This window comes from Pelobates fuscus, chromosome 1 (assembly GCF_036172605.1).
Source record: "Pelobates fuscus isolate aPelFus1 chromosome 1, aPelFus1.pri, whole genome shotgun sequence".
In the NCBI taxonomy this organism is placed as follows: domain Eukaryota; kingdom Metazoa; phylum Chordata; class Amphibia; order Anura; family Pelobatidae; genus Pelobates; species Pelobates fuscus.
Window position 1 is genome coordinate 30,221,469 of NC_086317.1, and position 14,961 is coordinate 30,236,429.

The 14,961-nt window shown below is 40.6% G+C and overlaps 1 protein-coding gene across 1 annotated transcript in view; it reads left to right on the forward strand.

The window, feature by feature from the left end:
• The first annotated feature begins 353 nt into the window (after positions 1-353).
• LOC134602399 (bromodomain and WD repeat-containing protein 1-like) overlaps positions 354-14,961 on the forward strand; it is a 45,869-nt gene continuing 31,261 nt past the window's right edge. Inside the window, exons 1-5 of the mRNA XM_063447250.1 lie at positions 354-407; positions 4,180-4,238; positions 5,916-5,945; positions 7,415-7,474; positions 13,544-13,694. Coding sequence (XP_063303320.1) covers positions 359-407; positions 4,180-4,238; positions 5,916-5,945; positions 7,415-7,474; positions 13,544-13,694 — 349 coding nt within the window. The 5' untranslated portion in view covers positions 354-358. The remainder of the gene's footprint in view (positions 408-4,179; positions 4,239-5,915; positions 5,946-7,414; positions 7,475-13,543; positions 13,695-14,961) is intronic.

Sequence of the window (14,961 nt, forward strand, 5' to 3'; positions counted from 1 at the left end):
CCCCTGTCAGAGAAGAAGGGACGCTTCACCGCCGCGCATTGATACACAGAAAGCAACCCGATACAAGACGATATCGGAAGTCTTAGCAGCTATTTACCCGGACTGAATCCTAACATCACCCCTGCCATACACCCACCCCAAATCCACAATTCAACTCGGCGAGTGGGGTGCGAGACAAGCGTTTAACCCACGGACTATTTGACCTCCCGCTGTCCCGGCGCGGCAGGCTGTGAGCGCGCTCAGTGTGCGAGGTGTCGGAAGGGGCGGAGCCTGGCAGCTGGGTGCATGGCAGTGAGGAGGCCGCAGTCAGGCTTGGCGGCAGAATAGTCTGAGCTCCTCTCCTCCCCCTATCACAGGCATGGCCGACCCACCGGGGCCCAGCCACCCCCCGCCGCGGCTCGAGTCAGGTAACTCTGCCCACCTACCGGCTGGACCCCGGGGACACAGTCAATGACACTTTATATAATGTATGGGGTCAGTTATACAGAGAGCAGAGCTGACACACAGTTACTGTCACTTTATATAATGTATGGGGTCTGTTATACAGAGAGCAGAGCTGACACACAGTTACTGTCACTTTATATAATGTACGGGGTCTGTTATACAGAGAGCAGAGCTGACACACAGTCACTGACACTTTATATAATGTATGGGGTCTGTTATACAGAGAGCAGAGCTGACACACAGTCACTGTCACTTTATATAATGTATGGGGTCTGTTATACAGAGAGCAGAGCTGATACACAGTTACTGTCACTTTATATAATGTATGGGGTCTGTTATACAGAGAGCAGAGCTGACACAGTCACTGACACTTTATATAATGTATGGGGTCTGTTATACAGAGAGCAGAGCTGACACACAGTTACTGTCACTTTATATAATGTATGGGGTCTGTTATACAGAGAGCAGAGCTGACACACAGTTACTGTCACTTTATATAATGTATGGGGTCTGTTATACAGAGAGCAGAGCTGACACACAGTCACTGACACTTTATATAATGTATGGGGTCTGTTATACAGAGACCAGAGCTGACACACAGTTACTGTCACTTTATATAATGTATGGGGTCTGTTATACAGAGAGCAGAGCTGACACACAGTTACTGTCACTTTATATAATGTATGGGGTCTGTTATACAGAGAGCAGAGCTGACACACACTTACTGTCACTTTATATAATGTATGGGGTCTGTTATACAGAGAGCAGAGCTGATACACAGTTACTGTCACTTTATATATTGTATGGGGTCTGTTATACAGAGAGCAGAGCTGACACAGTCACTGACACTTTATATAATGTATGGGGTCTGTTATACAGAGAGCAGAGCTGACACACAGTTACTGTCACTTTATATAATGTATGGGGTCTGTTATACAGAGAGCAGAGCTGACACACAGTCACTGACACTTTATATAATGTATGGGGTCTGTTATACAGAGAGCAGAGCTGACACACAGTTACTGTCACTTTATATAATGTATGGGGTCTGTTATACAGAGAGCAGAGCTGACACACAGTTACTGTCACTTTATATAATGTATGGGGTCTGTTATACAGAGAGCAGAGCTGACACACACTTACTGTCACTTTATATAATGTATGGGGTCTGTTATATAGAGAGCAGAGCTGACACACAGTTACTGTCACTTTATATAATGTATGGGGTCTGTTATACAGAGAGCAGAGCTGATACACAGTTACTGTCACTTTATATAATGTATGGGGTCTGTTATACAGAGAGCAGAGCTGACACACAGTCACTGACACTTTATATAATGTATGGGGTCTGTTATACAGAGAGCAGAGCTGACACACAGTTACTGTCACTTTATATAATGTATGGGGTCTGTTATACAGAGAGCAGAGCTGACACACAGTCACTGACACTTTATATAATGTATGGGGTCTGTTATACAGAGAGCAGAGCTGACACACAGTCACTGACACTTTATATAATGTATGGGGTCTGTTATACAGAGAGCAGAGCTGACACACAGTTACTGACACTTTATATAATGTATGGGGTCTGTTATACAGAGAGCAGAGCTGACACACAGTTACTGTCACTTTATATAATGTATGGGGTCTGTTATACAGAGAGCAGAGCTGACACACAGTTACTGTCACTTTATATAATGTATGGGGTCTGTTATACAGAGAGCAGAGCTGACACACAGTCACTGACACTTTATATAATGTATGGGGTCTGTTATACAGAGAGCAGAGCTGACACACAGTTACTGTCACTTTATATAATGTATGGGGTCTGTTATACAGAGAGCAGAGCTGACACACAGTCACTGACACTTTATATAATGTATGGGGTCTGTTATACAGAGAGCAGAGCTGACACACAGTCACTGACACTTTATATAATGTATGGGGTCTGTTATACAGAGAGCAGAGCTGACACACAGTTACTGACACTTTATATAATGTATGGGGTCTGTTATACAGAGAGATGAGCTGACACACAGTTTCTAATACTTTATAATGTGTATAGACAGGGGGTCTGTTATACTGAGAGCAATGCTAATACAGTTACTGACACTTTATAATGTATATAGACAGAAGTCTGTTTTATAGAGAGCAGTGCTAATACATGGTTACTGACACTTTAAAATGTGTATAGACATGGTTTGTGATACAGAGAACAGTGCTAATACACAGTTACTGACACTTTATAATGTTCCAGACACGTAGCAAGAGACTGGGGTCTGCTATACAAAGTGCAATGTCCTAATACAGTTGTCACTTGATATACATATGAGAACTGCTTATTTGTGTAATTTAATATTCTTTAAATAGAAGTACATAAAATGTCACTTTCCGTGCAAATTATCCCCCCCACCCCCCACCCCCCAAAGGTGACACGTCAGCATGGAGGTGCCAGGGATGAGAAGGGCAGGTAGCTATAAAAGCATCCTCTGCAATGCTATTATTTCCCTGTGCAATTCCATGTTAAAGGTGCACTCAAATTGCTATAATAACTAATTACTATAACCACTGTGTCTCATTATAGTGGTTATGGTGCTATACCATCCCTCTTATTTGTGTGAAACTGTTTTGGACCTATTTGATAAAGTCTGAATGGCTGCTTGGCTGATGCAGAAGCGAACTTCATCATTACACGACTAACTTTTTGGTGGTGGTAAAAACAAAGTGCACTAAAACACTCCCAGAGCTTGCTGTGTATCGTTGTTGCTCAAAGGGAACTTCCACACTTGTTGAGCAGTAAGAGAGGGGCCAATGTGAGCCACATCTTAATTTAAACCACTCATAAACAGTTTGACACAAACTGGAGGGGTCGCAGCACTTCTGAACCGGAACCGAGACTTAGACTTCTGCATTTACAGTGTCAGTTTTTTTCCCAGGTTTGGTTGACGCTCATTGATAAAGTATGTCTGCTGGCATGTAAAACCAAAAGCAGTATGTAGAGCGAGAGGACGGGCCATGGGAGGTCTGGGACCCTTGGTTTACTTCATACAGCTTAAGTACAATTCAACCCAGACCCAGCGGATGATGCAGATATATGCTGGCCACCATAACCATTACAGTGGGCTGTAGTGGTTATGGTGCTTATTGTCCCTTTCAGCTCCTGACAAATGAAGCAGTGCATTGCTGTATCACTGTTATACTCTAGTGCAGGGGTAGGCAACCTTCGGCACTCTGGTGAATGCACTGAAGTACACAATTTGGGTCTTTGGGGTAAATAATGAGAATATGCCGGATACCATCAGTTGTTGTCACTGATTAGAAATGACAAGATTAGCCAGGAGAAACAGTTTGAAGCCTGCTCTTGGCCACTTTTTGCCAAAGGCTAGTTGGAGCCTAAGGCAAAGTAGTCCCTGCATTGTTACACCTGTATTTGTACATGGAAACATCCACAAGCGCTTGATATACTTTTTAAATAGTGCTCATTCCCCTCCTCTCACCCATTGTATTTTTAAAATGTAAACAAGCAGAATGCTGTGTTGGTATCTGCTGCTTCTGGGATGAATTGAAAGATTGGTATTTGGGTGAAGAGTCAAAAGTTCTTAGAAAGTTTTGTTTCCTAAAATAGTTCAACAATGAGCTGTGATCCATAATTTATTTTCTATGGTGAAAACACCATCCTCTGCTGAAAGTACCTAATATATATATATATTTTCTTTTCCCCCCTATCTTCCTCAGAGTTGTATTTTCTAATCGCTAAATTTCTAGCTAATGGATCCTGCCGTAAATCTGCAGAGGTGAGTGAGACGTGTCTCTGTGGACAAAAAAAATTCTATTGTAAAAGTCTGTTTAAATATTCAGTGAAATAAAACAAATCAGGCTGAAATAACTAAATAGATGACTATAGCATACTTGGAGAATGATTCAAAATCAGCTGTTGTAACTTATATTTTGCTTTTTTTTTTTTCATTCAATTTACCACTATTTACTGAATTAACTCTATAGTGTTAGCTGGAATGGTAAACATATGGTATAATAATAATAATAATAATAATTAATTGCAATGCACAGTTATTCACCAAACTGTGAATTGTCATGAATTCAAAGTGAATTTCAAAATTTAGGCCACATGAGCCAGTTTTTAAGAATTCTCTCAATTTATAGTATATTCCTGAGCTCTGCATCTGTTCAGATATAGCGTTACCCACTAGAATGTAATATAATATGTAGTTTATAATCAGATAACAGGAGCTAACTCCCTGTGAGCTGCTAAAACCTTGCTTGAGATGTAAACACACTCCCTTTCACAATATAGTCTTAAAAACTCAAGTAATGGCACGGTGCACATGTATAACCCTATATGATTATCAATCAGTGTAATGGCACAAAATAAACCCTGTGAAAGGGAAGCCTAAAAAGCCATAATGCTGCTCCGTCTCTCAATATGCGGAGCGATAACAACTTGGCGATCTTATAACTCTCTTGCTCCAAAGTCAGTACATCTAGCAATTTCTCAATAAGTATGTATAAATACAGTGACAAACAAAAGGGAATAATACAATATTCACAGCAAAATGTCTGTTGGTGGTATTCCACGCATGCACCTTTTTCAAGCTGTTTGAGGAGCTACGGATGGGCTTAGAGAGTCGTCTGACTGCTCTAAGCCAGTCAGCAGCGGATTTCCCAGAATTTTGTTCTGAAGATTTTAAGATGGCGGATGTGAAAGGGGCTGAGAGACACTACACTGGAGAGGAGACTTTGGGGTTAAACAGTTTGTAAACATTTTCACTACTAAAGGCAAGACATCGCCGGGGGTCACCTGGCACCATAACAAGCTCTTTTGTAAGAAGTGATGGTGCCCAAACTGTTCCTTTTAAGATTCCGGAGCAACTAAGTATATAACATTCTTTTTCCTGGACCTGGCTTCTGCCACCGAATGTATGAACTAAGCCGAAATGTGCTACTTGGCCGTTGCTAATCTGCCATTGAGTGATCATACATGGTCCTGCTTGTCTCAGTGGAGTTAACAGGATATTTCTGCAAGGAGAATCTGGAATAAGGCCTGCAGCTCTGTGCAACTGGCAGGACCCAGGTAAGTTGTCAAACAGTTTAACAAACTATTCTGGGAAGGTGCCAGAGCATTGGTTTTCATACCCTCGGAATTACTAAAGTGATTTTTCTCCAAACTAAGAATTATTGGGAATTGGAGATTTAGGCTAGAGTTTCTAGGCTGGAAAAAGAACTGATCTGAAAGATTTCTTCCAGCTCGGCTGTTTTGATATAAAGTGTTTAATTCCCTTGTCAGTTCTCCACAATTTCCAGGTTTTTCAAAACCTTTTAAGAATCTTTTCAGCATTTTCTCAGTAAATGTTATGGATTACATAATTCTGCTTAGGAATTTGTCCGTCACCTGAGGACCTTAATATTTGTGTTTTTTTTTCTTTTTTTCTTTTTTTTTTTCTTCTCGTGTGCAGATGCTGATACAAGAGGTGAATGAATTTAAGGTAAGTGTTGCATCACAATTTTGTCGTTGCTGGGAAAATTATCCTGCATAACGAAAAATATTGCCGCTATTGATTCAGTTAATATTTTTATTTGAGTATCTAACATTTGTGTTTTCTGCGTCGTGATTTCTGTTATTGTTTTCAAAATAAAGCTATTTAGTAGAACTAGATTATTGATCAGAATGCCTTTATTAAGATGAGCCTAATAACTATGTGAAAGTTAGGTATGGGATTTTTTTTTCTCTCCCCAAACTGTTGCTTTGTAATATAAATTACTCTGTATATTGGACTGTCAAGGCTTGGCATATAGTATACATTCCCAGGCCTGTTAGATGATAGGCACAAAACATGTAATCATGGCATCTTTAGAAACATGCCTAGTGTGCATTTTTCCCCCACACTTTATGATGGAACGAAGATGCCAGAGATCTTCTATGCAAGGCCTCCTATGCAGCCTGATCCTCCACAGCTGATGCCACTCCCTTGTGCTGGAGGGGTAGCAGTGCTGCCACTGCTGTCTGTAGGTCTCCAATGCCAAATTTACAAATAATTCACATTAGCCATTGGAACTCTTTCAGCTGGCTAGTGGATGGGCATGGAGGCGGAGTTGCAGGGGGAAGGGGGTGAACACTATATGTGACATGTTGCACATACAGATGGCAGGCACCATGACCACTTCATCATTGAATCTTTTTAATGTGTTCTTTACATTTAACATTTTGCTGATGTCAAACACTTGGGATATATAATTGAGGGTTTAAAGGAACACTATAGAGTCAGGAACACAAACATGTATTCCTCACCATGTAGTGCTAAATCCACCATTTAGGTGGCTTGCCCCTCCCTCCCCTTTACCCCCCCCTATAAAAGTTTAAAACTCACCATATTTCCAGTGCCACGCGGGTCTTTCCCACAGGGAAAGCATTGGATTGGCTAAAATTGGCACGGGGGCGGGGCCAAATTCCGTTTTGGCCAATCAGGACTTCCTCATAGAGATGCATTGAATCAGTGCATCTTAGTAAAATTCAGCGTCTCCATGCAGAGCGTGGGGACGCTGAATGGCAGGGCTCCATTTTTGGCACCTCCAGTGGCCATCTAAGAAGTGTTCACTTGGAAGTGTCCCTAGAGGCAATGTAAACACTGCCTTTTCTCTAAAATAGTTCAACAATTAAAAGGCAGGTTTTACATGGGGGAAAAAGCCTGAATGGAGTTATTATACTCACCAGAACTACATTAAGCTGTAGCTGTATAGGGTCCCTTTTAACTGTTCTGAGATGATTCTGCCAATCATTGCACCCCTCCCCCTTTTGTATTCTCCCCTGACATTCCTTCACCACACACTTTCCAAATCTATTATGTTGCTAATGTCTTTCACTTGATAGGCTATTAAGATAAACTGGGAATTTACCATCAAGTTTTGATCATACTAATTAATTTTTCTTTTCTTTCTTTCTGCTTTTACATTTCAGCTGCTTCCTAAGAGAGTTGACTGGCTAGGAAACGAACATGCCCAGACCTTTGATGAAATGGTATGTTTTTGCTTTTAGACAACAATCTGAATTCTGAAAAGCCATGTAAACCTTCTCACAGTGCAGGCAATGGGAGTTCCGTGGGGGAGGCATGTAGAATCAACAAATCTGTATGTAGTATTAGTAGCCAGGACAATGATGCATCCATACGTTTAAACACAGGACGTGACCGTCATTGTCTGTGCATTATTTTAAAGGAACACTATAGGCCCCCAGACCAATTCAGCTCAATGAAGTGGTCTGGGTGCCAGGTCCCTCTAGGGTTAACCCTGCCTGCTGTAAACATTGCAGTTTCAGAGAAACTGCTATGTTTACACTAGGGTTAATCCAGCCTCTAGTGGCTGTCTCATTGACAGCCGCTAGAGGCGCTTCCGTGCTTCTCACTGTGATTTTCATGCTTTCCTATGGACTGACTGCGTGTGCAGCTCTTGCCGCGCATGCACATTCAGCCGATGACGTCCAAAGGAGTAGGAGAGTCCCTGGCGCTGGAGAAAGGAAAGTGTTTAACCCCTTCCTCCAACTTCAGCCTGGCAGGGTGGGGGCACCCTCAGAGCACTATAGTGGTCCTTTAACTTATGCTCTATCAAAGTAATGCGAACAAGAATCTGAATTCTGCTTGAAATCTGCTTGAAAGAAAGGTGTTTTTTCTTTTACCGTAAGAACAATAAGGAGGTGGAATTCTCTGCTTGAAGAAGTAGGTTTATCAAAGTCTGTACAGATGTTTAACCCCTTAAGACCGGAGGGCGTACAATTACGTCCTTTTTTTAAGCGGCTCTAAATGCCGCCGGGCGTAATTGTACACCCTCCGTTTTTTGTTTTTTTTACTTACCCGGTCGCCGGCGATCCCACGCCAGCGATCGCGGTTGGGGGGACTCCCAGGAAGCCCCCCCGCGGCACCTCCGTCCTCTTCAGCCCCCCCACCCCCCCGGGGCCATGTGAGAGTGAGGTACTTACGAGGACCTCACAATCACATGGCCGGGATAGCCGGCTGCAGCAATGCCAGCAGGGGGACTAACTGTAATGACAGTCCCCCTGCTGGCTGAAATAATAAAAAAAAGTTAAAATAAGTGTAAAAAAAAAATAAAATTATATACTTAGATCATATATATATACACACATACACTGTCTAGGTGTATTTTAATATTAATATATATATTAATATCAAATTACACGTAGACTGATACCGATTTTATATATATATATATATATATATATATATATATATATATATATATATATATATATATATATATATATATATATATATATATATATATATATATATATATATATATATATATATATATATATATATATATATATATATATATATATATATATAAAGGCTGCTCTCCGGACTTTAAAACATCACTTTTATTTAGAAATGGTTAAAAACGACCAACGTTTCGGTCCCCGCTCGGGACCTTCCTCAGGGTCAAATAGAACAGCAGAACAATACAGTACAGTGTAACAGTGACGAATATATACTCAAATAATCAATTAGTTACTCACTCAGGTGAGTTTCCGTGCGTTCCCGCCATCACCCTGTGCTCTTCCGGGTGTGCGCGCGCATACATGTGCGTCACGCCCCTTCAATTACGTATCTACGTATTGGTTTACCCATCACCCTGGAAACCGTATCAACAAAACGGCCCGTTAGTGGAAACCGGACCGTGATCCACAGGATGAAGGATTCTACAAATATACTTACAGAAAAAGTGCATCTAAGTGCTTCTAATTAAAACGATCTATTGCCAGTGAAAGAGGATGTGAAAATAAATATCCATATAATTAATATAGATGACAAAAACAATGTGCATTAACCCCATAAGGGGTATGTGGGTAATTATATATACACTAAGTGTATAATGAATAGAGTAGTGGAAACGCTACTGTTTTCCTATTAAAGTGCTAGTGACAAATGTAAAGTGCTAATGGCCATACACAAAACTGTGCAAATAATGTAAACAAAGTGCCATACCCATGCATAGAGTAGCTTAGAGTGTTTGAACTGCTGTGTATAACGGTGCATTACAATAACTCCAACATAAAACTACAACTAATAATAATACCCAATGCTTTCTATCACTAATTAAACATTTTTTTCAAGCTACTCTTTTGCATAGCTACTCTATGCATGGGTATGGCACTTTGTTTACATTATTTGCACAGTTTTGTGTATGGCCATTAGCACTTTACATTTGTCACTAGCACTTTAATAGGAAAACAGTAGCGTTTCCACTACTCTATTCATTATACACTTAGTGTATATATAATTACCCACATACCCCTTATGGGGTTAATGCACATTGTTTTTGTCATCTATATTAATTATATGGATATTTATTTTCACATCCTCTTTCACTGGCAATAGATCGTTTTAATTAGAAGCACTTAGATGCACTTTTTCTGTAAGTATATTTGTAGAATCCTTCATCCTGTGGATCACGGTCCGGTTTCCACTAACGGGCCGTTTTGTTGATACGGTTTCCAGGGTGATGGGTAAACCAATACGTAGATACGTAATTGAAGGGGCGTGACGCACATGTATGCGCGCGCACACCCGGAAGAGCACAGGGTGATGGCGGGAACGCACGGAAACTCACCTGAGTGAGTAACTAATTGATTATTTGAGTATATATTCGTCACTGTTACACTGTACTGTATTGTTCTGCTGTTCTATTTGACCCTGAGGAAGGTCCCGAGCGGGGACCGAAACGTTGGTCGTTTTTAACCATTTCTAAATAAAAGTTTGATGTTTTAAAGTCCGGAGAGCAGCCTTCCCTTATATTTTTCTACATTATTTGGAGCTCTGGTGGTGCGCCCGGCATTGGACTGTCTTTAAGCGTGAGTGCAGGGGATATCTCTATTTTCTATATATATATATATATATATATATATATATATATATATATATATATATATATATATATATATATATATATATATATTAATTCTACACATATATTTATGTAATATTTTTACATAATTGGGTATCCTAATTAATTACAGTTAGCAGGACCTGCCTGACAACCCATGCCGAAAGTAAAGGGAATTTAATTTGCTAGCACTATATTTAACCCTATAACTTTCCAAGACACCATAAAACCTGTACATGGGGGGTACTGTTTTACTCGGGAGATTTCGCTGAACACAAATATTAGTGTTTCAAAACAGTAAAATGTATTACAACAATGATATCGCCAGTAAAAGTGACGTTTTTTGAATTTTTCACGCACAAACAGCACTTACACGGACGATATTATTGCTGCAATACTTTTTACTGTTTTGAAACACAAATATTTGTGTTCAGCGAAGTCTCCCGAGTACAACAGTACCCCTCATGTACAGGTTTTATGGTGTTTTCAAAAGTTACAGCGTCAAATATAAGGCTTGTTTCATTTTTTTCACATTAAAATTTGCCAGATTGCTTACGTTGCCTTTGTGACCCTATGGTAGCCCAAGAATGAAAACTACCCCTGTGATGGAATACCATTTGCAATAGTAGACAACCCAAGGTATTGCAAATGGGGTATGTCCAGTCTTTTTAGTAGCCACTTAGTCACAAACACTGGCCAAAATTGGTGTTTTTTGCATTTTTCACACACAAACAAATACTAACGCTAACTTTGGCCAGTGTTTGTGACCAAATGGCTACTAAAAAAGACTGGACATACCCCATTTGCAATACCTTGGGTTGTCTACTATTGCAAATGGTATGCCATTATGGGTGTAAATTTATTTCCTGGGCTACTATACAGTCTCAAAGGCAACGTAACCAATCTGGCGAATTTCAATTTCAAATGTAACACGCTATATTTGACCCTGTAACTTCCCAAAACACCATAAAACCTGTACATAGGGGGTACTGTTTTACACGTGAGACTTTGCTGAATACAAATATGTGTATTGTATTGCAGTAAAAGCAAACAGTATTATGACATTGACAGTTAAAATGTCATGTAGAATTAAAAAAATAAAAAAAAATCTTATTTTCTCCTATTTTTTTCATATTAAATTATGTTTCATAGCTAAATATTTGATATAAAATGAAAGCCCTGTTTCCCCTGAATAAAATGATATATAATAAAGGGGGGGGTGCATTTAATATGAAAGAGGTGAATTACGGTTGGACAGACATATAGCGCAAATGCCAGGTTTTGTTTACATTTTGTTCTGTTCACAACTTGTACAATTGGCTCAGTCCTTAAGGGGTTAAACAGCAACTAGTTGCATACTTGCAAAAAATATAATATTCAGTTATATAATTTTTCAACTGCCATTCTGTGGTCAAGAAGGAACTTTATTTCTTCTAGGTTACTGCAAAATTGGAAGTGCTTCAAACTGTGTTTTTTTTTTTTTTTTTTGCCTTCTTTCTAATAAACTGCAACAAACATATGTGAGGAAGGTTGAACTTCATGGGAACGTCTCTCCTCAGCCTATGTTACTATGTAGGTCATTCAACTAAATGAGGCACCAACACACCTGTTGGCTGATTGCATCAGCCAGGCATTGAATGCTTAGGAGAATACCACTAATTATTCACCTGCAATCGTCTGGCTTGGCGGTCATATTATAATATCCCATAAAGTTTACAGTACCCCTCTTAAGATCAGAAAACTGGTACTACTGAATAAACTACACACAGCTGTGTTCCAATCCTCTAACTTTGCATACACATTGCTACTGATTTGGAGAGGTTGAGAGCTGGAACAGCGGGTACACTATGTATGCACAATTACAGCAAAGGAGGAAGTGAAATTTGCCAAAACTTTAAAGGGACACTCCAGGCACACAGACCACCTCTGCCCATTGGAGTGGTCTGGGTGCCAACTCCCACCACCCTTAACACTGCAAGTGTAATTATTGCAGTTTTTATAATCAGCAATAATTACCTTGCAGGATTAAGTCCTCCTCTAGTGGCGGTCTATCAGACAGCCACTAGAGGGACTTCCGGGTTTTTAAAACCCGAAAAGTGTTTTAAACGACGCTGGACATCCTCACGCTATGCATGAGGACCTTCAGCGTCGCCGGAATCCCCATAGGAAAGCATTGAATAATGCGTGTGCGGCCATTGCCACGCATGTGCATTATGTCCTCCCCCAGGGGAGGATCGTCGGCAGAGTCTGACCCAGCGCCGAGGGACATCGGTGCTGAATTCAGGTAAGTCACTGAAGGGGTTTTAACCCCCTAAGGACCAAACTTCTGGAATAAAAGGGAATTATGACGTGTCACACATGTCATGTGTCCTTAAGGGGTTAAAGGACCACCATAGTGTCAGGAAAACACTCGTTTTCCTGGCACTATAGTGCCCTGAGGGTGCCCCCACCCTCAAGGTCCCACTCCCGTGGCGCTGAAGGGGGAGGAAGGGGTTAATCCCTTACCTCTTTTCCAGCGCTGGGGACTCTCCTCCCTCTTCTTCAGTCATCGGCTGCATGCGCGGCAAGAGCCACGCGCCATTCAGCCATTCAGCCAGTCTCATAGAAAAGCATTCTCAATGCTTTCCCATGGACGCTGGCGTCTTCTCACTGTGAAAATCACAGTGAGAAGCACGGAAGCGCCTCTAGCAGCTGTCAATGAGACAGCCACTAGAGGCTGGATTAACCCATAGGTAAACATAGCAGTTTCTCTTACTATGTTTACAGCAAAAAGGGATAAACCTAGATGGACCTGGCACCCAGACCACTTCATTGAGCTGAAGTGGTCTGGGTGCCTATAGTGGTCCTTTAACCCCTTCAGCAACATGGGGTGGGAGGGAGAGGGGCACTGCAGGAACCTGCAGTGCCAGGAAAAACTGATGTTTTCCTGACACTGGAGAGTCCTTTTAAAGTGGAACAATTAGTGACATGTTGTTTGGAATAATATTACTGATCGGACATTGTTTGGGACTGTTCCCTAAGCCAGGAATTGTGAAATGGTGACAAGAGAATCCATTGTCAATTTTCCACAGTTATTAGTTTAGTGCATACAACTGAATTATATGGCTGGAAAATGTTAATGTTAAAAAAATAAAAAATAAAAATCTTGTATTGAGCCTAATATTGTTTTTTTTTTTTTAAATTCCACCAGGTTTCTCTTCACAGCCATGTGGCGCCAGACCACTTACTAGGAATGTGCCAGCATCTTGTATCTGTCCTTGACCAGGAAAGGCCACCAAATCTACGGAAGACATATTCGTTACTAGCGGTCGGCAAGCATTCTCTATTGCGTAAAGAAAAAGGTACCCTTATAGACTGCTTGGGTTTCTCGAACTATGGGATTGTTCTTGTAAGGCCCTCCGGCTCTATTTAGCGTTGAGGGTGCAGTGTCTTTAAACGCCCTCTTCCTGTCTTGTGCCAAACCTCTTCAGTTATTTGGAGGATACAAAGGTTTCCTGCAGCTCGATGTGGAAGTCACTGATTGCATTGGCCTTCCATTATTGGACAGTTGTGATAAGCTTAGAGGTGGGCTAGCCCTTCTCTCAATGTCTACCATTGCTGGGAGAGAACATGGCTCTGAATTAAGAGTGTTTGAAACCAACTTTGGAGGCAACACATATTCTTTGCATCATAATCATGAGCTGTAAGTTTGTTGCTGAGGGTTTCCATTAATGTTATGTGAGTAAAGTTTACCTATAAAATTTATAGAAAACATTAACGATTCAAAATTAATTTAACTGGTTCTCCAACTTTGTACAGGAACCTGTTGTGACCGAATGATGAACAGTACCCTAGCACAAAGTTGTTGTCCTCAGGGAATTTTCCATTCTGTCATATGTCTCCCGTTCCATGTGCATTCTAAAAACTCTGTTGCCCATTCTTTGACCAAAGTTTCACTTAACCTCTCCAAATCTAACTTTCTAGCTTGTATTGTAGCTTAATTTTGAGTTTTTGTTACTTCTGGCTTAGTGAGTGAATTCCCCATCATGATTTTTCAGTTTAAGCACAGTTTGCAGACTCCCCTGACAGTCCTCTGCCTCCCACAGATACTTTGTCTATACACCCTATCAAATGTCAGCAGGCTATATGTATACTAAACAAGTCCTTCCTAGGACCTCCAAGGAATTTAGGCTCTTGGTATCTCCTTTCAGTGAGGGAAGGGTCTGAATGAGTGACTCTTATGATCGGAGCCTCCCTACTTTGAGAAGTGATTTTATTTTTTTTCTTACTTGAATTGTTTCAAAAATGGCCTCCTCCTGCTTTGAGCATAGAGTGCCTTTCTGGGAGAGTTGCTTGTTGAAGAGTAAGACTTTCTGTTTAACTCTGTTCTAGAGAATATTAGGTGTTCAGGCCTGCATTATAACACGACCTGACAAACTAAAAAATATACTTGATATAGCCCAGTATATCTCTAGTCAGATTTTGTTATTATTGCGACGACTCCTGCATTTTATTTCTTGCTGGTTTTTAGCTACTTTGAGTCTAGTATAGGATAGGGTTGGAAAATTTCAAATTGTATAATTAGTGGAACTGTTGCCATCAGTGTTTTTTTTTTTTTTTTTGTGTGTG